Source organism: Chelonia mydas, chromosome 1, assembly GCF_015237465.2.
Source record: "Chelonia mydas isolate rCheMyd1 chromosome 1, rCheMyd1.pri.v2, whole genome shotgun sequence".
NCBI classification, from domain to species: Eukaryota; Metazoa; Chordata; order Testudines; family Cheloniidae; genus Chelonia; species Chelonia mydas.
Window position 1 is genome coordinate 158,411,985 of NC_057849.1, and position 27,504 is coordinate 158,439,488.

A 27,504-nucleotide genomic window follows, 5' to 3' on the forward strand; every position below is an offset into this window, starting at 1 on the left:
ACTACCTTTTTATAGATTCCAAGGCCAGAAGGGACCATTGTGATCATCTAGTCTGACCTCCTGTATAACACAGGCCACAGAACTTCCCAAAAATATTTCCTAGAGCACATCTTTTAGAAAAAGATCTGATCTTGATTTAAAAATGGTCAGTGATGGAGAATCTACCATGAACCTTGGAAAACTGTTCCAATGATTAATTACTCTCACTGTTAAAAATGTATGCCTCATTACCAGTCTGAAATATTCCTGTAATTCTCCTATTTCCATCTATTAATGGACAAATACCATTGTTAGGATTCTTTTTCTTCCCAATATACTTATCGTCATTCTTGTTGTCCTTAACTCAGCTGTCCATAAATTTCTCCTTATGTCCCTTTGCTTCCTTTTCAATTTTCCACAATTCCTAGCTTCTGATTTATATTCATTATTGTCAACTTTCCCTTTCTTCCATTTGTTTTATATATAATAGCTGCCTTCACTTCCCACCTAAACCAGGTCTTTTTTTTTTTTTTGGTACTCAATACGGCTTTCTTCCTCAGCTGTGAGATTGTGGCTTTTGGGGCATCGAGTACAGTGATCTTCAAAAATTCCCAAATATTATTCCTATTTTTTCTGACTAAATTCTTCCTCCTAGCTGATCTGGTTCATAATTGTTTTCATCTTTGTGCAACTGGCCCTTTTAAAGTGCCAACTATATATATTACTGGTCTGGACTTTATCATATTTATAATATGAAAACACAATAAAGTCATGATCACTTGTACCTAAGCTACTATTAACTTTTAGTTCTGTGATCATTTTCTCTTTATCGGTGAAGATGAGGTCTAATATAGAATTCCTCCGCATTAGATGCAACACTTATTGAGCTAGGAAAGTGTCATCTATAATATTTAGAAAATCCAAGGATGTTTTAGTGCTGCCAGCATGAGACCTCTAGTATGTGTCACTCAAATTGAAGTCTCTCGTGATCAAACAGCTTTTATTCCTGCATATTAGGAAAGATATCAGGAGGGCCAAATCGCACCTGGAGCTGCAGCTAGCAAGAGATGTCAAGAGTAACAAGAAGGGTTTCTTCAGGTATGTTGGCAACAAGAAGAAAGCCAAGGAAAGTGTGGGCCCCTTACTGAATGAGGGAGGCAACCTAGTGACAGAGGATGTGGAAAAAGCTAATGTACTCAATGCTTTTTTTGCCTCTGTTTTCACTAACAAGGTCAGCTCCCAGACTGCTGCGCTGGGCATCACAGAATGGGGAAGAGATGGCCAGCCCTCTGTGGAGATAGAGGTGGTTAGGGACTATTTAGAAAAGCTGGACGTGCACAAGTCCATGGGGCCGGACGAGTTGCATCCGAGAGTGCTGAAGGAATTGGCGGCTGTGATTGCAGAGCCCTTGGCCATTATCTTTGAAAACTCGTGGCGAACGGGGGAAGTCCCGGATGACTGGAAAAAGGCTAATGTAGTGCCAATCTTTAAAAAAGGGAAGAAGGAGGATCCTGGGAACTACAGGCCAGTCAGCCTCACCTCAGTCCCTGGAAAAATCATGGAGCAGGTCCTCAAAGAATCAATCCTGAAGCACTTACATGAGAGGAAAGTGATCAGGAACAGTCAGCATGGATTCACCAAGGGAAGGTCATGCCTGACTAATCTAATCGCCTTTTATGATGAGATTACTGGTTCTGTGGATGAAGGGAAAGCAGTGGATGTATTGTTTCTTGACTTTAGCAAAGCTTTTGACACGGTCTCCCACAGCATTCTTGTCAGCAAGTTAAGGAAGTAGGGGCTGGATGAATGCACTATAAGGTGGGTAGAAAGCTGGCTAGATTGTCGGGCTCAACGGGTAGTGATCAATGGCTCCATGTCTAGTTGGCAGCCGGTGTCAAGTGGAGTGCCCCAGGGGTCGGTCCTGGGGCCGGTTTTGTTCAATATCTTCATAAATGATCTGGAGGATGGTGTGGATTGCACTCTCAGCAAATTTGCGGATGATACTAAACTGGGAGGAGTGGTAGATACGCTGGAGGGGAGGGATAGGATACAGAAGGACCTAGACAAATTGGAGGTTTGGGCCAAAAGAAATCTGATGAGGTTCAATAAGGATAAGTGCAGGGTCCTACACTTAGGATGGAAGAATCCAATGCCCCGCTACAGACTAGGGACCGAATGGCTAGGCAGCAGTTCTGCGGAAAAGGACCTAGGGGTGACAGTGGACGAGAAGCTGGATATGAGTCAGCAGTGTGCCCTTGTTGCCAAGAAGGCCAATGGCATTTTGGGATGTATAAATAGGGGCATAGCGAGCAGATCGAGGGACGTGATCGTTCCCCTCTATTCGACACTGGTGAGGCCTCATCTGGAGTACTGTGTCCAGTTTTGGGCCCCACACTACAAGAAGGATGTGGATAAATTGGAGAGAGTCCAGCGAAGGGCAACAAAAATGATTAGGGGTCTAGAGCACATGACTTATGAGGAGAGGCTGAGGGAGCTGGGATTGTTTAGTCTGCAGAAGAGAAGAATGAGGGGGGATTTGATAGCTGCTTTCAACTACCTGAAAGGGGGTTCCAAAGAGGATGGCTCTAGACTGTTCTCAATGGTAGCAGATGACAGAACGAGGAGTAATGGTCTCAAGTTGCAATGGGGGAGGTTTAGATTGGATATTAGGAAAAACTTTTTCACTAAGAGGGTGGTGAAACACTGGAATGCGTTACCTAGGGAGGTGGTAGAATCTCCTTCCTTAGAGGTTTTTAAGGTCAGGCTTGACAAAGCCCTGGCTGGGATGATTTAACTGGGAATTGGTCCTGCTTCGAGCAGGGGGTTGGACTAGATGACCTTCTGGGGTCCCTTCCAACCCTGATATTCTATGATTCTATGATTAGAGATAGGTGCATAAATCACTGGTCATCCTGTTCCCTACTGTGATTTGGTGGCCTGTAGCAGACACCAGCTAATCCCATATCTTTTACTTTACTGTTAGGACATTTATCCGCAAGCATTCAAGATTGATAACTCAGACAAAAACAGTGACTTTGAAACAGACAATGCCACTTTTGACATTGAATGCCACTCTCCTTCCTCTTTTGCCCATTCGATCCTTCCTAAATGAGTTATAATAATCAATTTTAATATTCCAATCACATGAATCATCCCACCAGGTTTCAGTAATACCAACTAGATTAAATTTATGCTCATAAAATGAACAATTCCAGTCCTCTGGTTTGTTACCCAGGCTCCAAGCATTGGCGTATAGGCAATTAAAGAATTTCTTCTCTTCATATCTTTTGGTTCCTTGATAAAAATTTTTCCTCAGTATCTTGATTTTGTGCTAAATGAGTATTCATTTCTTCCCTCTTTTTATCTTCCCTTTTTGCTATTACTTTAACACCCTCTTGACTACTCTAGCCAGCCTGTCCCAAGGTGATTGGTTCCCTTTCTATTAAGGTGAAGGTCATCCAAACTATACAGCCTCCTCTCCCCACAGAAGGTGGACCAATGTTCCACAAAACCCAAACCCTCCACCCTGCAACACTTACCTAGTCAGCACTTCAGTTTCAGAATCTTCTGTGCATTCTATCTTCCTTCCCTCATGGGACAGGAAGGATCTCAGAGAAGGTCACTTGGACATTCTTCTTTTTCAGCACCCTTCTGAGTTCCCTGAGTCATCTGTTATCTGTGAGATATTGGCACTGATGACACTGTTGCAGGATATGAATCACCAGCAATGGAGCCTTGCCTGTAAACTTCAGAAACTTTTCCAGTCTTAGAGTGATGTCTCATGTCTTGGCTCTGGGAAGACAGCACACTGTCCATCCTGCTGTCTGCCTGTCCTTTGCAGAATTTTTCATTATTGTTATTCTGAGTATTGAATACCCTACTAGGAGCATCTGTCTTCCTTGGGTGGCTGGAGATTTTTGTGGGCAAGCTTGATTTTCTTACAGGGTGGGCCAAGCTGCCATCTATGGGTGTGTCCCTTATATTTCTCCTAGCTGCTTCAAGGGAATGATCTCAAAAGATTTCTTTCACAGTTTCCATGCTGGGGACTTGGTATCAATTGGTAACTTTTAGTTATGTGGAATTCCTCCTGGTCCTCAAAAGGACTAGTTTTTTTTTGTAATTACAGACATGAAAGTTGCAATTCTTCAACAAAAAAAACTTCAAATCCAGACTTCAGTGAGAAACTGTTGAATTGGAATTCATTTGCAAATTGGATGCAATTAACTTAGGCTTGAATAGAGACTGGGAGTGGCTAAGTCATTATGCAAGGTAGCCTAACCCCCCCTCCCCCAGATGTTCTTGTTAAACCCTGGATTTGTGCTGGAAATGGCCCACCTTGATTATCATGCACATTGTAGGGAGAGTGGTCACTTTAGATAGGCTATTACCAGCAGGAGAGTGGGTTTGTGGGGGGAGGGGGGGGCGAGGGGGTGAGAAAACCTGGATTTGTGCTGGAAATGGCCCAACTTGATCATCATACACATTGTAAGGAGAGTGGTCACTTTAGATAAGCTGTTGTCAGCAGGAGAGTGGGGTGGGGAGAGGTATTTTTTCATGCTTTGTGTGTACAAAAGATCTTCTACACTTTCCACAGCATGCATCCGATGAAGTGAGCTGTAGCTCACGAAAGCTTATGCTCAAATAAATTGGTTAGTCTCTAAGGTGCCACAAGTACTCCTTTTCTTTTTGCGAATACAGACTAACACGGCTGATACTCTGAAACCTGCATAAGGAGAGTTATGCACCTAAAGAATGAGATCTACAGAAGTCAGCATGCTGAGCATGGAGCCACTTAAACTACCCAATAGGAAATGCTAAGGATGGGGGTTGGGCCTAGGCCCCACCTCTCAAAGCGACTTAGGTGCCTAAATTGAGGCTAGAGGGAGGCACTTATCTTCACTTGGGATTCACAGCAGCCATGAACTATGCTGGAATTAGGCACTACACCCAGCCAGTCCTTTCTCACAAACAAAGGAGGAGGAGGAGGAGGAGGAGCCCTCCTGATTCCCTACTGGGTAGAGTACTCACGTGGGATTCTGGCCAAGAGGAACAGAGACTTGAACCTGGGTTTCCTACCTAGACTAACCATGAAGCTATGGGGTACTCTGGGGTGGGCTGAACTGTTCCACTTTGTATTAAATATTTAAATATTCATTGCAGGAGGGGCATGATTATGACTTACCCACATCCCAGGAGAGTGCCCTAACCACTGGGCTACCAAGTCATTCTTACTTTCTGTCTAGCTCTACAAATATATAAGTGGCCTCAGAGCATGCCGACCAGCTCAGACCTCACTGGCAAGATAGGCAGGGAAATGCCTAGTGGGTGAATCTGGTTGAAGTTTAGGTATGAGCTAGGCACCGGACACATGAATTTTAGCAGCTCTGCACATGCTCAGAGAAGTTTAGGTCCTATGGGGACTTTATAGACAGAAACTTAGGTGCCAACAGGGTTAGGCAGCAACTGAACAGGGGTTTTGAGGATCTAAAATTTGAACTTAGGAGACCAAAGTGGATCTAAACAAAAAAGTCTAACTTCTCAAGGGACAGAAGTACATATACATGCCACCTTGGCTAAGAAAATAAATAAACGCTCTGTGGTTTTAGCTAGCACAGCTGTGTTGGTAGAGAGATATTTAAAAGGGCTTGAGGGCTTCAAGTTAAACCTTCAGGTGTGCTGTAGGACTTTTGTAATGACAGATGAAAATCAGATGTGTATTTTGTCTTTCATAGCAAAGAAGCTAAAGAAGCTAAGATACTAAGAAGCTAAATCTGCCTTTAATTACATGACAATATCACCACTTTTTTTACCTTTTACTTTTGCTCCACCCCCCCGATATTTCATCATTATTCTACAAACTGTAAATGCTCCCATTATTTCCTTACCAGTGCCTTCAAATGCTATTTAAATAGCTGTTCTACAGCTGACAGCAGAAGCTGCAAGTATTTAACTGCATAAAAAGGTAAAAGAGAAATGTTCATAAAATAACCTGCGTATCTTGGCAGCATTAGCACAATAAATTAAGTAGATTTTTGAAATCAGCAGTGCTGAGACTCACTGCCAAAGGTGGCTTCTTAAAAATATTTTTCAGATTCATGTTCTCTGCAGTGGAATATTTTTAATGTAAAGATATGAGAAAATCTTAAGGTTATTTGATCAAAAATGATAAATTGTGATTTACTGTAGCTCAATCCTTACTTAAAATGCCAAACATGACTTTCTTTCTCGTGAATACAAGTACACTGTACTCTCTCTTGCTCATAAATACACATCTTAGGCATTTTCTCCTGTTCAAAATATTCTTTCATTTATTCTTATTCTGGCAGATTCAGGGAGACTAATGAAAAGTATGCTTACATCCTAAGCATAACTAGGATCAACAACATTTACCTGTTATTCCTGCTCTTAGAAAGCATTTCTACCCCCACACCTATCCCACACCACCACCAGTGTGTGGAAAGATTATTCAAATGCTCCTAAGATGTTAATGCTTATATTATGCAGCTAATCAATTCAATTTTTTCTACAGCAGATTTCACATACTATTCTCCATGCTACGTACCTTGGCTCTAATAGGAGCTGAAAAACTTGCTCAAAGTGAGAGCTTGATTTTTGTGGCTAGGAAAAATTGAGGTTTTCAAATGCATATCTCATGGACCAATGTGAATGACGGGGAAAGTGCTAATACAGCACAGTACTAGAGTGTGCTGCATTATTTGAGGTCCTACAGATGAGATGTTAAACGTGGTCTTTTCTTCTGTGTCTGGTATGTGCCCAGGTGGAAATGAAAGATCCTGTGGCACTCTTTTGAAAAAAAAGAGTAACTCCAACACCCTAGTCAGAGAGGATTTTGACTAAATTAGGCTCTACTTTCCAAGGTTGCGTGTAGGCTATTGCTGAGCGAATAACGCATAATGACTGCTGCATTTGCCTACACACCATCACTGAACAACAAGTCTCTAATTCATTTCTGTAAAGCATTTGGGGATGTCTTGAGTATGAAAGGCGCTATATAAAATGAAATTCTATTATTCTCTTTTAATAGTGTATCAAACAGAACACCATTTCTGTGCAGTTTTGAAAAGTAATTTAAGATATCCCAAGATAGATTACACCATCCTACAAGCTCATTGAGGTAAAAGTTGCATTTAGTGGTTAATTAGCTACTACCAAAGAGGATATATCAATGAAATTACTAGGGATTTGTCACTGAATTTCTTTTGAAAATGACAAAACTCCACAAAAAGATAGTATAATAAAAACAGTATATTTGCGTTCTGATCCATAGTTGGAAATGTATGGCCAATAATAAGGTAAGGAAATACAATAAGAGGTTTTAACTAGAGATGTGCTAAACGCCCTCCAATTTATTAGTGCACATCTGCATATATAGTACAGTCACTCTTGTCACCACCTTGTTATCAAACCAAACTAAAGGACAATGATCTAAATAGCTTAATCCAAGTCAAAGGAAACACTATAGTCAGTGATGAGCTTGAACCGGTTGTTAAATTTAGAAGCCCTTTTAGAACCGGTTGTTCCGCGATGGACAACCAGTTCTAAAAGGGCTTCTAAATTTAACCGGCCAAAAGTGGCACCCTAGGCGCCGACTCCATGGGTGCTCCAGCCCTGGAGCACCCAAGGGGAAAATTTGGTGGGTGCAGAGCACCCACCGGCCCCAGCTCACCTCCGCTCCACCTCCGCCTCCTCCCCTGAACGCGCTGCCCCGCTCTGCTTCTCCGCCCCCCCACCCCAGGCTTCCCGCGAATCAGCTGTTCGCACGGGAAGCCGGAGCAGGCTGAGAAGCAGGCCGCAGCTTCCCGCTCAGGCCCATGGAGGTGGAGGGGAGCTGGGGCAGGGGGGCATGAGGAGGGCCGCCTGCGCCGCAGCAGGTAAGCCAGCGGGGGGGGTGGGGGGGGGCGCAGGGGAACCGCTCCCTGCCCCAGCTCACCTCCGCCACACTCGGCCTGAGCGGGAAGCCACTGCCTGCTTCTCAGCCCTCCCCGGCTTCCCGCCGAACAGCTGATTCACAGGAAGCCAGGCCGGGGGGAGGGCGGGGCAGAGAAGCAGAGCGGGACCACAAGTTCAGGGGAGGAGGCAGAGCGGAGGTGAGGTGAGCTGGGGCCGGGAGCTGCCAGTGGGTGCTATGCACCCATCAAATTTTCCCCGTGCATGCTCCAGGCCCTACACTCCTATCCCTACACTCCCCCGCCCCTAGGAGCTAGAGGGACCTGCCGGATGCTTCCTGGGAGCTGCTCCAGGTGAGCACCGCCAGGACTCCTCACCTCATGCCCCAGCAGGTGCCCTCTGGCTCTTAGGCGTGGGGTGGGCACCCACTACGGTGGCCCATAAGACCCTCCTGCCCGGTTCCGGGGGCAGTCAGGGGACGGGAGGGGGATGGATGGGGCAGGTGTCCCGGGGGGCGGGGGTGGGCAACGACCCCCTCGTGGGGTGAGGAGGGAACCCATTGTTAAGATTTTGGCAGCTCATCACTGACTATAGTTGAGGAAAACATTACAATAGATTTTACTATCCTTCCATAAGATTCACAGAAGAATTGCAAAAAGAGTATGTCTCATCCAGTGCTTATTCACTGCAACTCAAGTGGCTTTAATACTCCACATTTTGATTACTCTTGGGTTTCATTTGGGATACAGGTGATTTTCCCCTTCCACTCATGTGTGATTCACATATTGTGATGTACAACACTAGGACCTAAGGAATTTCAAGTCTCTGCTACCTTTCCAGACCGTCCTGATATACATACTGTGACAGAATGCCAAGGACTCAGGAGCAGGCAACCAGACAGGTTTTTACACAAGGGTCACCATTTTTCTTTAGAACACAGTGCATGATATGAAGCCAAACATGGTATACTGGCCAAAAGGGCATAATAATGCGGCTGCCACTGTCTCAGTACTGTGTGTGACACTGATCTAGACTAAAATCACAGCAAGTAGTGCCGTGCCACAGTCTGACAATGCAATATCAGGCTGGTCTATATTTGCCTTAAGACAGCATATAGAAAGCATGTATCCCTAAGTTTCTCAAAGTACATTGGAACAGGTTAACAACAGGGAACAACAATGGTGTTTGAAGTGTACTGCAGCCTCCAACAAACCCATCAAAAAGAACCACGGCTGAACGTGTAGCTCAGAGAAAGACAAGAAATACAGATTCTCTGGAGGCAAAGAGAATCCACAATCCCTTGAGTGAAATAAGGCCTGCTAATAGCTAGCCCATTTCAATTGAGGAGTGTGCTTTGATCAGGAGCCTTGTTACCAGCTCCTATCCTACACAGTGATCCTGGGTTGGAATGAAAGAGGCCATCTGAAAGTACTAATATTGGTGGATGGGGAGGAAGGTGGGATTTAAAGCAGTTTTTTTTAAATAAAGTCCAAGCTAATGTGCTTTATGTAGCAATATATTTTTCATACACCAGTTTACTAACACTACAAAAAGGTAGAATCTGCCTCCTGCACTTTGCACGCATATTGTGCTTTCCTTGCTGAGATGGATGTGGGCATGCAGGAAGTCCCTTATCCACACCACACGTTTGTTCAAGAGCAGGACATAGCAGCAGCCCAAACACTTAGGGCAGGTCTACACTACCGCCTAAGTCAATATAACTTACATTGCTCAGGAGTGTGAAAAAGCCCCTCCCCCACCCCAAGGGACACAAGTTTCGTGCAGTCTACACCGGCGCTATGTTGGCGGGAGACACATAGCTTCTGCTTCTCACCAAGGGGGAGCTGTTATGCTGACGGGAGAACAATCTCCCACCAACATAGCGTGTCTTTACCAGACGTGCTACAGCGGTGCAGCTGCACCCATGTAGCGCTGTAGTGTAGACTTGCCCTCAGAGGAGCACAAGGACTGCTTGCTCTTGCTTGCCCCAGGATCATACAAGAGGTGGGGCCATGGCCCTAATACGCCCTGTCCATCAGCCAGTAAAGCTAATATACCAGAGGGATCATTCTGTGCCAGCCTAATACTAGTGCAAACAACACACCTCCCTGTATCTGGAGAGACTGAGTGAGAGTTAATCTCCCTGGTGCTCCATCTGGGGTGGCAGCTCTGTACCATCTCTTACCTAAGGGAGCCTGGGAGCTTAAATTCATAAGTTTGCTAGACACTAAAAATCATGGTCTTAATAAAGACACTGATTTATGGCTTATTACAGCCATCTGTAACCCATTAACACCCCCCCCCCATTTCATCCTATGACTGCAGGGCTGTTAATGGCCCACTTCACCTTGAACTGTCCCTTAGAATATGTGGTAACTACTTATGCTGTCCTATCTGTTTGATCATGTATTTAGCTGTGGCACTCTGAGAACTTTCCCAGACCTGAAGAGCTCTGTGTAGCTTGAAAGCTTGTCTCTCTCCTCAACAGAAGTTGGTCCAATAAAACATATTACTTCACCCACCTTGTCTCTAATATTCTGGGACTGACATGGCTACGACAACACTGCATACAACAATGTCCACATGAAGTTCAGTTCTACTCTGAAAAGTGACAATGGTAAAAATAGCAACTTCTGTCTCCCATTGTGTGTTCAGAGTCAAAAAAAATTTTTTTTCTTTTTAAAAAATGTGTGTCAGAGCTCATCTAGCTAGAGGAGTGAGCGCTAGATTCCTTCCTTTTCATTAGAGCTGGTTGCAAATTCACAAAATTTGCAATTTTGACAACAGTTTGTCAGAATTTTTTTTAAAACAAAATGGGCTGAAATTTCTGACTAGAATTTAATTCTGCTTTTGGAGGTATATGAAAATTTCAAATCTTCACAGAAATTTTGATTTTCAACAGTAACAAAAAAGAAATGAAATTTTTTTTCAAACCAGCTCTATTGTTAACTAAGTTCCAAAAGCAGATTCTTTACCATCTGAAGAAGAGATGCCAGAGTATAAGATGATTTAGTAGTTTCCAATAGACAAAAAATGATTTGAATATTCTAAAACTGCTGCAACAAGCTGAATCTTGGTTGTCATCTTGGGTTCCCTCTGTGATAGGTGATCCAGGTTGGTAATGTTTTTAGAAGCTTGAATTGCTCAGATTTCTTTTTAAATCTGGTACAATACAATGGCAAAACTGCTAATTGAAATTCAAGTTTTTGCTCCAATAAGAGTCTGTTACTGATTCACTGATCATTGTCTCTGCTTCACGTAAGCATTTATCGGTGAGTGTTTCAGGTCATTATTGTAGGAAAGTGGACATTCTGTTAGGATTTCAGTGTGCTAGGTTCTCCTAAACCAGTGCTTCCCAAACTTGTTCCGCCACTTGTACAGGGAAAGCCCCTGGCGGGCCGGGCCAGTTTGTTTACCTGCCACGTCTGCAGGTTCAGCCGATTGTGGCTCCCATTGGCCACGGTGCTCACTGGAAGCAGTACATCCCTCGGCCCGCGCCACTTCCAACAGCTCCCATTGGCCTGGAGCAGCAAATCGCGGCTAGTGGGAGCCGCAATCAGCCGAACCTGTGGACGCGGTAGGTAAACAAACCGGCCCGGCCCGCCAGGGGCTTTCCCTGCACAAGCGGCAGAACAAGTTTGGGAACCACTGCCTAAACAGATACTTGGTCATTATCAGAGTTCAAAATGACAAAACTGTCTAGCCCTAGCCCTCTTTATTACACTAGATATTTTATTTTAACAAGTAGAATGATATTCTAGTCTCCTCCTCCCTCATTATGAGGCCTTATCATTAGCAGGGCTGTTCAATAATATTGAAGACTAAATACTTAATTGTTAATATTATAACTTGTTTCTGTCTGATAAATCTAGCCCTTTGTCTTCAGAGCCAAAAGTTTGTCTTCAATTGATTATTCGTTCATCTGTCAACTATAAATTCGGTAACAGAATTTGATCTTAAAAACACTTCTAAGTAATTTAAAAAAACAGACACATGATACGGATAAGGATTTTCAAAGGAATAAGTGTTTTGCCTTGATGCTGGATATTATAGAAGTCACTAATCTACAATATTCTGAATATTTCTCTCTATTATTGGCACTGCTGCGTTGATTCTAATTAGTGCTCTCTCTCATTCTTCCTTTTCACAACAATGCAAAAACCTGGCTCCACATTGCTACCTTATGAGTATGGCTTGGGCCATTAACCTCACTCACCTTCACTGACTCGGAGTGTGACCTTAACTCTGTCACACAGTGCGAAATATATTGTGTGACAGATACAGCAGTGCAACATTATTTAGTATCCTTCTGTTAAAGTCACAAATTCTAATTCTTTCTATTGCTAAGAAATGTTAGATTTGTGGGATTTTTGTTAGTAAAACTCTTGGATTTTGAGATGAACATAGAAGCAAATTAGTTCACATACAATTTTTCAGATACTTGTTCTGAGTAGCAGCCAGTGCTGGATTAAGACATGGGGACTATAGGTCCCGTGCCTAGAGCCTTGGCTCCCAGAGCCATGTGATATCAGAATTTCAGCTTTCATTTTAAAAAAAATACATGTGAGGGTTAGCTCTCATATTTGTGAGCAGCATGAAAACATGACCCAAGGTAATTCATGCAGTGATGTCTGTAGACCCATCTTCCAGCAGACAGAGTTGCCTGGCTCCCAAACCACCGCCTCCTACTCTGGGTGAGGCCCCCACAACAGATGCTCAAGGGAAAAGGGGTCCTTACCACTACACCCACCACTGGCAAGGGAGACAGCACCACCAGTCCAGAGTAGAAAAGTGGTCCCCACCTCCTGTACACAGCCAAGAGATGGGCCCCAGACACTGAAGAAGGAGGCGTCCCAGCTTCCAGCTCAGGTGTCATCTAGGTACCTGGGAGGAAGGGCATCACAGTCACTACCGCATCTCCTAGCAGATGGGAGAGTCCCAGCTACTGATACCCCACACAGGGGTGAGGCCGTGGGCTTTGAAGGAATTTGGGGGACACAAATCAGGGCAAAGTCCCAACCTGGGACACGCCCAGGATTATTTTAATTCTGCACTGTTAACTACCTGAGTCTGCATACATCTTGCACCAGAGAGAGCCACCAAACCCCAGACTGCCACTAGAACACACCAGGCCCTCACTGCTCTGACCAGGGCAAGTCTGCATAACAAACCATGCTATGCTGGGGACCAAACCACAGCCCACTGTCAGTCAGTGGGAGTCTATTGAATTCAATTGGCTTTGGATCAGGCCTTAGCAATGAGGGGCTTAGCAGCAGCAGACCCAACAAACAACGTGACCAGAACAAGGAAACAGATTTTAGGAAGTTTTTTATTTTTAAGCTTGTACAGTATTTTTTATGCAAACAAACAGCACAAAGGAACAAGTGGATGGTTAGGTGGAGCATATGCATCCTTGTGTGCCATAGGGATAAATGGACTGACTTGTTGATTGGTTCCTTGCAGTGTTTATTTTCAATGGTTTGACATTCACTCAAACTGCCTAACCTCTCTGAGATTCACTGATCTCTACAGTAGCATTTCTTTATCTAAAGTGTCATCTAAGGGGGTTCACTAGAACTGAGATGTCTTAAAGCATTGCAGGGTGGAAAAGAAAGAGCAATTTCCTCCTCCACCGTCTCTTTGATAGAAGAAATTCAATACCTCTATCTACACACATATGCTTCTCATACTTCACGAACACAATTCAAGCACAATAAGAGCTCCCTAAGGTAGGGCCCATTTAACAGCAAAATTAGAACAACAAAACACTGTAGAAGTATCTGGAGGATTTTCCTGTTCAAAAAATGTGATCATTGATTATTCCAACATTATTTAGGAAATAAGATATACAAAGAAGTGATTCAGACGACAATATCCCACATAGCACCACCTCCAGTCAAGTGTATTTTATATATATATATGTTTGTTTTTATTTTGTCTTTAGGAGAAGCACAAAAGAGAAAGATGGCCAAATTGACAGAGTCGATGAGTGAGTACAAATAGGAAGTTCAACTTTTTTCCTCCCTACTCGTTTTGTTTTTTCCATACAATAGCACAAAAAAATAGGAAATACTCCCTGGAAACAAAGATTTCTTCCAAGCCCACTACTCACCCCCACCTCCATGCCTTGAATCATTCCTTTCTTAAACCCCCCTTGAAGAAAAGACAAATTTCTCCTTCCTCACACCTATTCTTTTATTAAAGTAGATTTATTTGGGTCTTTGTGGATTTAGGTCCTTATCCAGCTAAGTACATGTTTGACTTCAATGGGATTACTCTTAGTTCTAAAGTTGATAGGACTACTAAAGTCAAGCACATGATTTAAGCACTATACTGGATCAGGGCCATAGTGTAAATTCTTACACTCAGCACAGTCCCACTGAATTCAATGGGACTGCACAGGATGCATGTCTGCAGAATGTGCCCCATATGAATTATGCCCTCAGAGGTACGTGAGAGGCCTCTCAATGATTTTTTAGGGCTCTGGTATACGTACATTGTTTTGAATATGTAACCTCTAACTGTATGTTTGGGGCTTGTTCTATAATTTGAGATATGGTTGATGAAGAATTGTCTATATTTCATGTGAGCCTGGAAGAGTAAGACCCAAGTTCATAAGCTGACAAAGTTATTTCCCCAATAGAACTGAGAGAAATTAAAGGAAGATCCTGGAAACTGACTATTTTTCCCCTGAAAGCTTGTCCAATGCATGGGTCTAGGAGAGATAAAAAAAGGTGAATTTTAAAAGGGAGAAAAGAAAATATTTTACTCTGTCTGGCTAATGCTAAGATACTGTTTTATAAAAAGTGAAACTATTCTCTTAGGGTTTTTCTGCATTTGAAAGTTGATCCAGGTTACGATTTTCCAGGTTAAGTGATCTGAAACTACTGTTCTAAAAGAAGTGCTATGATGAAGTGGGAGTTTTTTTGTAATATTTTTATGATGCCTATGTGTGCCTCAGTTTTCTTCTATACCTTGCATGGCTACCCAGTGAGGGGAAAAAAGATTATGTTTGATCTAAGGGACTTAGGTAGCTAGGCAACACACTCCCCTGGGTGGACTGAATGGGTCATTAAAAAGAATGGTCAAAGGCTGATGTGTGTGCTCTGCCTCACCAGGACCACAGCTTCCTCCCTGCACCTTGTGCCTGCAGGAATCAGGTGTCACTGGCCCTATGGCAGTACAGGGAGCCTTCTGGAGCCCTGCTGTCATGGGAGTGAGCAAGCAAGGCAGCACAGAGAGGCGTGGTCAGGACTGCAAGGAGGAGGTTGAGCCCTCAGCTGTGGGAGGAGGCCACCTCGCTGCTGAATGGCTCCTGCCTTCTTGATTACCCAAACTCCCAATTACATGAACAAAATGCGTGTACTCCATGCTATTCAGATAATCAGGAGTATACTGTTACCTTTTACAGATGGATTGTGTGTGCATAAATGCTATCTTCTGTGTGCGCAAAATCACTTGTGTAAGTAATTTGCATGTACACAAGTAGAAGCCCTTTGAAGAACTGGCCCTAAGTATCTATTTCTATTCTACACGACTAGTAGATCTCCCCAACAAAAAACCCAATTAAGTGAATCATGGGTCTCAAAAAGTGTTCCTAAGCATTATGATGAACTGTACACAGTATGACTTCTCGTGTAATATTTGAATACTGATGTGTCACATTGTTTAGTCAGAAACTGTGACTGTATAACTTAAAACAGATTTTTACTTTGCAAAATGAAATTGCAGAAACTCAAAGGAAGTTTTTGGGGGAAGTTTATGGCATGTGTTATAGAGGAGCTCAGACTAGATGATCACAGTTGTCCCATTGGGCCTTAAAATCTACGAATAAGACATTTAGAAGGCTAATTCAACTGAGCTATTATTAGTCTGTGCTTAAAGAGGTTTAGCTCTCCAACATATCCCGTTCCAAGGTGTGTTTGTTCACTTTTTCATCATGGTTTATGAACAGTAGAATAATTAGAGAAGTCTGTGTCATTCAGGTGACAGAATATTAATCTTTGTTTCCCATAAAATGTGTTTGCAGGCTCTCTTCTTATTCCAGCAAGGGAAGGGCCCTGTTATAACAGCTAATTACAGAAAGGTAGTTTCACAGTGGATACCAAGCCACTGCCGTGAATAGGGTGTTCTATTAATTTATATTAAATGGAACATGAATCACACTTGATTTGATCCTGCACGTACAGTTTGATGGAATTAATTTCAAGATTAACTCTCTCTTTGGGCAAATTCAAACTTAAAACAAATAAAAGCCTGTGTTTTTTTTCTTTCAGATGAGATTAGCCTGATCCATGTAATGAATAGAAAAGAACAGAGAGGACAATACAGTTGTAATAAAATGAAAATACAATCTCTTCTTCATGACAAAGGTTGAGTTCTGTGAGGAGAATGAAATTCTAAAATAGAAGTTCATTATGCAATAAAGCAAAGAGCTCTCTTGCCTCTATACAAATATGAACAGCATTAACAAAAGAATAGCAGGATTGTGAATTTATATCTATAATGAGAAATAACACTGAGGAAACAAAGATTTGCCTTAATCAGGAAACTATGTTATTAATACAGTATTGCTGATCCCTACCATGCAAAAAATCTTGATCCAGCCCACCATCATATAATATTTTAAAATAGTTGAGTTTGTTTGCCTTATGGTTTTAAGCCTTTCAGGTTCAAAATTTCAAGCTTTTCTCAAAAACTGTGAGGGACAGAAACTTACTATTTAAATGAACGTTGACCTCCCACATAATCATATGACTCCATGAGCTGGGCCTTACGAAACTGATCAGCTATCATCAAGTGGACAACACTGTTAATTCTACCATGTCAAGATGAGAAAATTTTATTTTTCTCAAACTCAAAAGAACTAAAGGCAGGCTGGCCAAGAACTGAATTCTAAGTGAAAGGAGTCATTTCTGTTTGCCTAAAGAGAAACGATGATTATAGGTGGGGCTCATTGCACCACCTATTATTAAAAGTTGGCCAACACATCACATTGTATGACCCAGTTTTCAACTGCTTATAACTTTGCCACACTTTAACCAGTTGACCTGAAATTTTCCATGCCAGGTGTCTGCCTTAGGCAGATATACTTTTTTAATGTATTTAAGTCAAAATGGTTCAGTTATTTCTAGATAAAAAAACATTTTGATCTGCCCACATTAAAAAATAATTCTGGTGATTTTTTCTTTGAAAAGCTCCAGAGCCCCCCATGTTTTGAAGCAGGGATTTGAAATTTGGCAAGGGCATGGCCTGTGTGTCAGGGATGCACCTTTTGCCTTCTCCTTGAAAATCTGCATAAATCTGGACAAGTTATAAGCCTTTGAAAAACTCACTGTTTGCACATGCTCAGAGACTTGCAGATTTTTGCAGCTAAAATGTCTAAAGATTCCGTCTGCATTGAGCATGCGCCAGACCAGGTTTGCACAGGATTTTCCTTGCAATTGCAGCTTTGGGCTATGGTGAGCTGTGCTGGTCCAGGGATAGGAACCGAAAGCAGGGAGACTGTCTGTCCTTGTACTCTAATACAGTGGTTCTCAAAGCCGGTCCACTGCTTGTTCAGGGAAAGCCCCTGGCGGGCCGGGCCGGTTTGTTTACCTGCCGCGTCCGCAGGTTTGGCCGATTGCGGCTCCCACTGGCTGCGGTTTGCCGCTCCAGGCCAATGGGGGCTGCGGAAAGGGGCGGCCACTTCCCTCGGCCCACGCTGCTTCCCACGGCCCCCATTGGCCTGGAGCGGCGAACCGCGGCCAGTGGGAGCCGCAATCGGCCAAACCTGCGGACGCGGCAGGTAAACAAACCGGCCTGGCCCGCAAGGGGCTTTCCCTGAACAAGCAGCAGACTGGCTTTGAGAGCCACTGTTCTAATACACACCCTGCTGGCACTCAGACACATGGAAGAGGAAGCTTCCTGATACAAATGCAGAGAAGATAAGAGCCAGGCCAGGAGAGTGGGGAATAGATACAAACAAGGAGCCGGGGGGGAAATGGACTGGTGTCTGGGGAGGGGTGGCGGCGGCAGGGAGTCTGGGACTGACTGGGCAAGTAGACTGGTACTGGGAGCCAAGAAAGGGAAATGGGGCGGATCAAAAGCCAGTGGGTTAGGGGTGACTGAAATCAGATGAGGAGGCAGAAGGAGGAGACTGGGACTGGGAGCCAAGGGGACAGGGGACATGGGCCAGGAGGAAGGGGGGACTGGAGGCTAGTGGGATATGAGAAAGATCAGATGAGGGGTCAGGAGGGTAGGAACTGGGAATATGGACTGGGGACAAGAGGGAAACTTGGAATGGCTGATCAAGGAGAATGGGACTTGGGTTGGGGAAGACTGGGATGAGAAGCATGAAGAGTGGAGACTGGAACTGGCTAGATGAGCAGAATGGGACTGAGTTGAGGCGCTAGGACTGGGACAGGGCAGAAGTTCTCTAGTTTGGGGGCCAAGGGGAAGAGTCTGTGCCCATTAGAGCACACTCCCCTCTAGATCCTGGACTGGACCCCAAGATTCCTGAGTCTCACCATTACTCTGTCAGCAAATATCTGTGAACCCACTGGCAAAATGTCCCGTTTACTTCTAGTCCTGGTGCATAGAGAATGCAACCTATTGTTGCTATCAGTTACTCCATTAAAGTGGCAGAGGTAGGAATGGTGGATCTAAAGATTACAACCCTGCTAATTACCCATGTGAGTATCAATATAATGCCATAAGATTCAATTTTTTCAATTTGCTTTTAAAAAAAAAAATCCTAGGAAGTGACACACATTAGATTAAAAGAACAGTATTAAAGCTGAAAAGTGGCAAGAACTCAAAAGTTAGGAAATACCAGAATTAAGGTTGCCCATGTCACTTTAAATCAGCTCCCTTGTGCTTATATATTATGACACAATCTTTAATTACATCATATAGTACCATTCTCCTCCCCCCAAGAGGCCTACCTCATTCATTGCACAGGAAGGCTCTATTCTGGGGATGAATCAGTGTAGTGTAGTGACATAGGCTGTTGTCTGTAGGACCCTTGCTTCATTTGTTGTAGAAGTTGCAATGCGTGTGAAGAGCAAGGTAGGAGATTACAGGACGAGAAAGACTGGGCTCATGGTTAAGGCAGTTGAATTCTGCCCTGAAGAACTGAATTCTATCCCTGCCTTTGCCTCACGTTCCTGTGTGATGCTGGGTGAGACACTTAAGTCAAACTTTTCACCAGTGATCACTAATTGTACATCCTTCATTTTTTCAGTTGTTAACTTGAGACCCTCGGGTCTGATTTGCAGAAGTGCCGAGCACGCACTATTCTAACTGAAGTCAATGCGTCTTTTGCTTTGTATTAAGTTCTATAGAATACTAAGTGCTCTGAAAAAAGCTTGTAACTTGTGAAAATCCACAGAAATTTGGCCAGGGAGGGCAAAGATTACAACCCTCCCATTCATTTAACAGGTTGTTGTGAAAATTAACTAATATTTGTGAAGCCATAGTGATGAGCACCAGAGAAGCCCAAGAAGAAATTATTAATTCTGTCTTCAGAGCAGGGTTTGGATAGTGTGCAGTAAATAAGGCCTGGGACCACACATTGAACAATGAGGAGAAAACAAAATATTGAATAGCTGCCCATTAAGTGAGCACAGTCCGTCCTGTGCACTGAATGAGGCAGTAGGGCTGTGAAAAAAAAAATTGTATGTGATCATGTAATTAAAGATTGTATCATAATGCATACACATAAGGGGGACAAATTAAGGTTGCACAGACATCCTTAATTCTGGTATTTTCTAACTTTTCAACATTTGATTTTGCAATCTTAATAATGTTCTGTTAATGTGTGGGGAGGGCAATTGGTTGGTTTTATTATGTAATATTTATTTCTTATCAGCTTAAATTTTCCAGAGATACTGAGCCCCTGCACCTCCCTCCACATATACTTCTATTGGAGTTGTTAGTTGTCTGCAATTCTGAAAAAGAACCACTACACAGAAAAAGCAGTAAGCTGGTGCTGACTCAAGAGAAGAAAGGAATTTAAAAATGACTCAAGTACTGATCAATTGTCTTCACACTGAGCAGATGACAACAGTGAAATGGTGCAAGAAAGGATCAGTGTTTCTGAAAGCTATACAAAACTGTCTGACCTGTTAGCAGGTTTATTGAGCCATCAAACAGATAAAGAAACTAATGGATTTCAGTTCTAGGATGTAACCACGGCATGATGAACACACAAAGCTGGTGAACGTTTAACAGAAGAGTGATCCTGAAATAACTGTATTTGAGGTAGAAGAGAACTGCTATTCATAAGGTAGTGCCGTAAAACTACTGGCTTTTAAAAACCCTAGACTTTGAGGGAAGGTAAGTTGCAAAACCCTGTAGAATCAAATGTCTGGAAAATCTTGTCATAGAAAAGTAAGAGCTAAAGGATTTGATGTGAAGGATAAATATCCCACTATCAAAACAGGGTCAAGTCTGAATTATTTTATACTCCTACCAAAGGGAGGTGGGTTTTCCCAGGCTATGTTTAGTGACTAATTTTTCAAAATCCTGTAATCTGCTATCAATTAAATCATTAGGTTAGACTGTATCCTCCCATCACAATCTTCTATTAGGCATTCAGCACAGGTAAGGGGTACTGTACACTACAGCAATACTCCAAGTTACAATATCTCATGGGGCCTAAACACCTTTTATTCACTCAGACTATGCTACTTATACACAGCCAGCTATCCCCACTCAAAATGCTGGATCTTCCAACTTCTTTTAAAAAAAAAAAAAAAAAACCTTTCCTTTTACCTTTCTTTTAACATTTTATATATAAAGAAGAGAAAAACACCAAAAGTTTAAAAAGAGCTATAAAAAAAGAAACAAAAATCATAAGAAGTTAGAGATGGAAAAGACCTATTAGAATACACAGTTCACCTCCTTTGCCAATGCTTTGCTTCCTTTAGCCTGAATAATACACTAAAAAGTGGAGAGTTTTTAAAATCTCTAGCTATGGGGATACTGCCACTTCCACAGAGAGGCTCTTCAACAGCCCAATATCACATTTTATGTAACTTTTTCCTGCTATATAGCCTAAGTTTTCCTTTTCTTAGTTTCTGCCTCTTACTACTAATTATACCCCCCACCCATGTCACACTAAATAATTCCTCTCCTTCATGATTACACCCTTCAGATATATGCAGGAATTTGGCCCCTTTAATAATCTCCGAGCTAAACCACACATTAAGCTCTTTTAATCTTGCCTCATCATTCAGTCCCTTCAATCTCCTCATCATTTTTGTGGCTCTTCTCTGAACTCACTCCAGTTTTTCATAATCATAATTCACAATTATTTCTCTTAATTAAACATCCACATACACAGATTTGAGAGCTGGTGAAAAACATCAAGGCCCTCTCAGAAGAAAACACGCTCATGCAGCTGTAAAAACAAGCACAGAGGGCTTACTTCCCTAATGGGCAATTTACCACCACCAACAACATCCACATATATGAAGTGTTTAGAAATGCTTCTTTTCTCCCCCTCCCAACACAGGAGCAGCTGCAGAGCTTGAGCATGCATCCCTGCCACAACCAGGAGCTGCTTCTGGGGGGCCTGTGCCTTTAACTAGCAGGCTCTGGGCACTGGGGCAGCACTGCTCACTTTTTCTTTGAGTTCTTCTACTCAGTCTGTCAAATGAGAGCCAAAACCAACACGGACTTTCTACTTCTCTATGCACCCAAAAAAACTCACGTTTCCATGAAAGGAAATGACAGATGTTGCTGGAGACAGAGGTGTAGTTCTCCAGATTCACCCTGGAGGACTTCAGCATCCAAATTGACAAGATCCACAAAAAAAACCCACATTCCCTTTCCACCCATTTTAGGACTCTCACAGGTCATTTCAGTCCAGCCCAGATAACTACACCTTAGACCTGGGCATGTCTATTCACCCCTCCTGACAATGTGAGTACAAGGGAGACATGCAATGAAACTGAAAGGCAGTGAATTTAAAACAGATAAGAAGAAATGCTATTTCTCACAACACACATTTAGCCTATGGAACTCATTGCTGAGAGAGAGAATTAGAGCGTTTAACAGAAGTCTAATAAGGAATGGATGGTATATATGAATATCCAGTTTCATAATAATACAGATTTTATAAAAAATGGTTTTGGAAGGGATATACAGTTTCACATTTAAGGGGATAAAACTTCTAATTACTAGAGACTAGGGAGAAACTTCCCCTTGAAGAGATTATTCCATAACAGCCCATTTTAGAGATTTTTACACCTCTGTCTTTAGCATCTGGTACTAACCACTGTCAGGATACAGGCCTAGGTGAATCACTAGTCAGATCCAATCTTTCTATATTTTTAGACTACAGATATCATAATCCAGCCTCTGTGTTGGACACAGTATCAATTTATGCCAGCACTGGTCAGAGCTTCCCCATGTCTAAAGCAATGTGACTGCCAGGCAATTACAATTAATCCCCAAAGGTTTATGGACCCCACCAAATTCCAAAATATGCTCAAGGCAATAGCTGAACAACAGACTGAGGAGCTATGGCGCCCATGAAACATTATGAACATACACTAGCTGCCACCACCACAGTGGCTTTCACATAGCTCCTTTCTCCCAGTTGCCAACACAGGTATCTATGGTTCTCAGATGCCTTGATTAAGGTGGACTGTGGTGGACACATGATTGACCAATAGCAAAATAATTCTTGGCCTGAAGCAGACAGTTTGAAACAAAGTTTCTATAGACTTATACCTGGGCTATATTACATGCCAAGAGATCCCTCTTCTCTGCCTCCATAGCGACCACCAAAATATACTAAAGGGAGTTATAGGGTAGCAAATCACTTCATCAGTAGAGTATCTGAAGCCCACAGCAGAATCTAGTACTACTCACTGCAAGGGGCTTTCATCCTTCTTTGAAGAAGGCTACACACATATGAGAAAAGAGGTAAAACCATACACAAATGCACAAAACCTTACCACCTTCCTCCCCAGATTCCTCATTCAAAAAACGAATTCTACTTCCCACCTAAACTCATTCTTTATTCTAACTGTCTCTGAAGAAACCCTTCCTAGATGCAGTGGACCTTGCCAGCGTCAAATCTACCTTTCCTAAGCAAGCTTATTAAGGACACAGCAAATATTTGTCACCAAGCACATCTGTCCACAACCAAAATCCCAGAACAGGTTTCAGGCCAGGATGGACTATTTCTGTTTCCCATGGATAAATAAGAGTCTCCTGCTCTTAAACCTCACCACAGCATACATAAGATCAGTCATAAGATACTGTTATCCTGCCTGAGAGCGGTCGTTTGAATCCTTCGTCACGAGCTGTATTTAGAGTAGTGATCACTAACTACACCATGGCCCTGACCTATTTGGTACCACAGAATTCTGTTCTCTCCCTGTCCTGTGCTATACTGACATACATCCATTAAGAGAAATAATGAGATTTCAAGGGCACCAACACCAAAAATATATGTCTGTCTCCTAGAGGATAGAAAATTTTTCAAAACCATCACATTTTTGTGGGAATGGATTTCCATTTTCTTGCCAGCTCTCTTTATAACCCAGAATACAAGACAAGGAACAATTTCCTGTATTTACATGCGTTCACTGAGGTCACCTTAAGATATTTGCATTGAGCAGAACCCCTCCGCATATTTGGCCTGTATAATCCCATGCTTCCAACCCACCTACCATAATCATAGAGCTCACAGATAGTACATAAAGCTGTACGAGGCTATATCCTACTACAGTTATTGTAAATGATTGATACCGAGAAGATTATGCACCCAAATCATGACATTTAAAAATCACATCTTCATTTCATTCATAAGAAACAGAATGATTGTCACAGCCTGACATGTTTATCATTGTCAAGCTGAGCCAGCTATTACATACAGTAGATTTCCTCTGTCACTCCTAGGAACTAATATAATGGGATCATGTCATGCAGGGTTTGCTAATCTAACTGTACATTGAAAGGATAAAAAAAAAAAAAGCACAATTACTTGTCCTTAGAAACAGCACATTTCAGTTTAGTTCAGAGAACTGATACCACATTTTTGAAAGTTTGGGATGCTGTTTTATTGATCTGTTTGCCTGTTTATTTGGCTAGCTGGGTAAAGATTGGTCCCACCAAATCTACAAAAACATAAAATGGTGTCTGGAGTTCCCATATCCCTATAGTTGCTCTTTTGTAGGTCAGGAAAGGACTAGCTAGAGTATTCCTATCAAGTCAAGTCAACTTGTTCCTAGGGGATATTGCTCCAAATGTTAAGAGGTGGGGGGGGGGGATTGTGTGTGCACCAATTTTCTATTTAGGGGTGTATTACTAGTCAGTATGTAAGACCCAAATAATTCTTGCTGTTGTATTAATCTGTGGCTGAATATTTATTTGTAGGACCCGTACGACTACATTTGCTTGACTTAAAATGTCCTTTATCCACATAAAAATTCTTTAAAAATTTGTTCATTAAAAACCTGATCTAAACACCTCTAAAGTCAATAGAAAAATTCCCACCGATTTCAATGGGCTTTGGCTCAAATCATCCTCCCTCCTTTTCCCCCACTCTCCTCATCCCCTATATGGTGATCTGGCTACTGATGTGCAAAGGCGACAAATGGCCTTGTGCATTAGTCTGAATGTGTTTCTGTTATCCTTGAGTAGGCTTGTAGGTTCCAATTCTGCATGTAATTCTGTATAGGCAGACACCTGTGCTTCTGTGTAGTGTCACTGATTTTACTGTGGATACGGGTCCACTTGCGTGGAGTCAGTTGCAGTATTAGGGCCTTAATTACCATGTACTGCTAAATTACCTTATTTGGGAAGGGTGGGTGTGCGAATGTACAACAGCTATGCAAGGCTTGATGTCTTCTCCACTCAGTTTTATGCCTCTACTGTAATATACTCTGGTTTGCATTTTGCAATTTGAACATGCAATGGTTTGATATTTTGTATCATCACATCTGCTGATGAAAATGAAGCCTCAGGTAGGGATCTTTGAACACAAAATTGCAATGCAACTTAAATGTATAAATTGCTACATTTGATTTCTTCTCGTTTGAAGAAAGTAAATTGATTGTTGAATAGAGCTGATTGAATAGTATAAAAAACCTGTTTGCAAACAGTTTATTGAATTAGGAAGCAGGTTTTGAATCACACTATTTGCACCACCTCTATTATTCACTGTTCATGAACGTTTGCACAGCTCCATACAAATGTTCATGAAGTATGGAGTCCATAACTGACCATTTAATTTTTAAAAATGTATTTGGGGTGTAAGTAATTTACAAAGTTTAAGGTCATACAGTCAGAATAGGAATGTAACCGTGTGCCTTATGTGACCAATTACAAAGCTTGAATAGCAAATTACAAATCATCAACTGAATGAACATTGTGGACAGAATACACCTGATCCAAAGTCCATAGAAATCAATGGAAGGATGCTCATTGACTGCAATCGGATTTTCATCAGATACCACCTGAAAGTCCAAAGCATAAACATGGTCATAAAAACTATTTGACAAAAGTTTTCAAATATGCACCATTCACAATGGCTTACAACTTCCACCCTGAACATCCCAATGACTTTGGAGGCAAGTGGCTGGCCTCTTCCCTCTTGCTAGGAAACTCACATGCCAACCAGTTGCCTCACTCCCTCAGCTCCCATTTTGGCAGGTGCAGTTGGAAAGTAAGCCACCTTCTCTCCCCTCCCCCCGCACCCCAAATCCCTGGAAAGAAAATTCAGTGTAGATCTCCCATTCAGCAGTGGGGAAATGCTCCTGTCCTGTTGCTGGCTCTTTAAAGGCACTGCATGAATAGGGAATCTCCATCCCAGGACTGAATGGGAAATTTTCATAGAGCTTCAGTAGAAACAAAAGCTAAACAGTGCAGTCTAATTTCTTTGCCAAGCTAAGTGAAATGCAAACCTTAAACAAACAGCATGAGCGGTGAAAAGTCAATTAGATTTTAAAAATGCATTCTGCTTTAATCATCTCACTAGTCAACTGTAACCTTTGTAAGTCTTGTTTCCTTTGAATACACAATTATCTTTTCTGCACATTATGAAATAGACAGCAGTAGTGATAATTAAAATTATTTAAGCACAAGATGAGGCCAAAACCTGATGAATTATACAGAATTCATGATGCTCATGTATAAGGAAAATGATTGCTTGAAAATGTGTATTTTTAACTTCAACAGTGCCATTAGATGCAGCTTCTTTTTAAAATGAGGAACTATTTTCAAATGTGCCACTAGAACAGAAGAGAGGTGTACCTCTGTGGCAAAGTCACAAAATTTAAAAAGAAACCTCACTGTGGGGAGGAGGGGAGGAAATACCCTCATCTTTGTTGAGAGATTATAATTTCAAATTAAGTCTGCATCATGTGTTACTATAGAAACTTCCATTTTGTGGCATGTTTGTGGAGAAAATAGTCAAAAGTTGCATTTTAATGCAGGCAAATAGCACATTTTCTTCTGCAGGGTAACAAAATAAAATAGAATTTTTATTAGAAATAGAATAATTAGAAAAAGGCAAGCTAATTAAGGTCATGAGGAAGGGGCATTAAATCCTGAAGTGACATATGCCATGTTAATTTTCAACTGCATCTCCGCCTCACAGATTATGTATTAGATACTGCAGGAGACTGATGGATTGAGAGGCTTGTTGCCATGGTGATATTTGCTGCTTTGCTGGTATTCCCTACAGAAAGTAAAGGATTTTTTTTTCTCCTCAGTTAGACAAATTGGCTATATATAGCAAGAGACGCTAGCAAACCGAAACAGCAGAGTCTGGTAGGGGGAGGCTGAGAGAAAGTCTAAGGAACCACAATAGACCAGAAAGCGGGGAGGGGGGTGAAAGAAAGAAGCTTATCGCATTTCTATTATTTTTCCCTCTTCAGGATGAGGGAGGAGAGCAGAAGATAAAAAGGCAGTGTTGCCTAAAAGACGGCTACAGCTCCCACTGGTTTAGTCTGCTTGAGATGGGTTATAGCCTGAGGCAAAGCTAAGAGCTAAAAGCCTCTCAAGTGGGCAGTGAAACAATGGAATTGCTTACCACCAAAACTGTCAGTGTAAATCGCAGTTTGAGTTCCAAATATAAGGTTTTTTTTAAATCTTTGCTTACAATGTTTTTAAGGCAAGGTGTTGATACCATTTCCACCCATTTCTTGGCACTGTGAAAGTGCTGTAGTCAGATACTAAGCACTGTATCTTATGGTTAAAATCTGTTGCTCCGAGGTGTGGGAAGTGTGTGACAGTGTGGTTTAATTTTTAATATTAGCCCATCTCAGCCAAATATCTAAAGACTATTGTAGAAGGCAAGAAAAGACAAGGTATATTTTGCTTTGATTTCCCACTCCCTCAGTCCCCTTCACACACACAGATGCATGAAGGAATTTACAGCATTTGCTCTGTGGCTTAGCAAGCTACTATCCCATAAAGATATACTGGGCAGTTCTCACTACACCCCAATTATAAGTTAGAATATCGCATTTAAATGTTTCCTATTCCTTTTCATGCTTATATTACAATTATATATATCACCATCAACTTACAGTGGGCTGTACAACAAGCAACATATAGCAAATAATTAAAGTCCCTGCCCTGAAGGGTTCACAGTCCTAAGGCAGGAGACAGAAA

At 42.1% G+C, this 27,504-nt stretch overlaps 1 protein-coding gene across 2 annotated transcripts in view; it reads left to right on the top strand.

The window, feature by feature from the left end:
• KCNJ6 (potassium inwardly rectifying channel subfamily J member 6) overlaps positions 1–27,504 on the top strand; it is a 222,428-nt gene that overhangs the window by 46,702 nt on the left and 148,222 nt on the right. Inside the window, exon 2 of one of the 2 annotated variants that reach the window (XM_043538228.1) lies at positions 13,832–13,876. The exons of the other annotated variant lie outside the window; for it this stretch is intronic. Within the exon in view, the coding sequence (XP_043394163.1) occupies positions 13,852–13,876 (25 nt within the window). The 5' untranslated portion in view covers positions 13,832–13,851. The remainder of the gene's footprint in view (positions 1–13,831; positions 13,877–27,504) is intronic. 2 annotated transcript variants of the gene reach the window in all.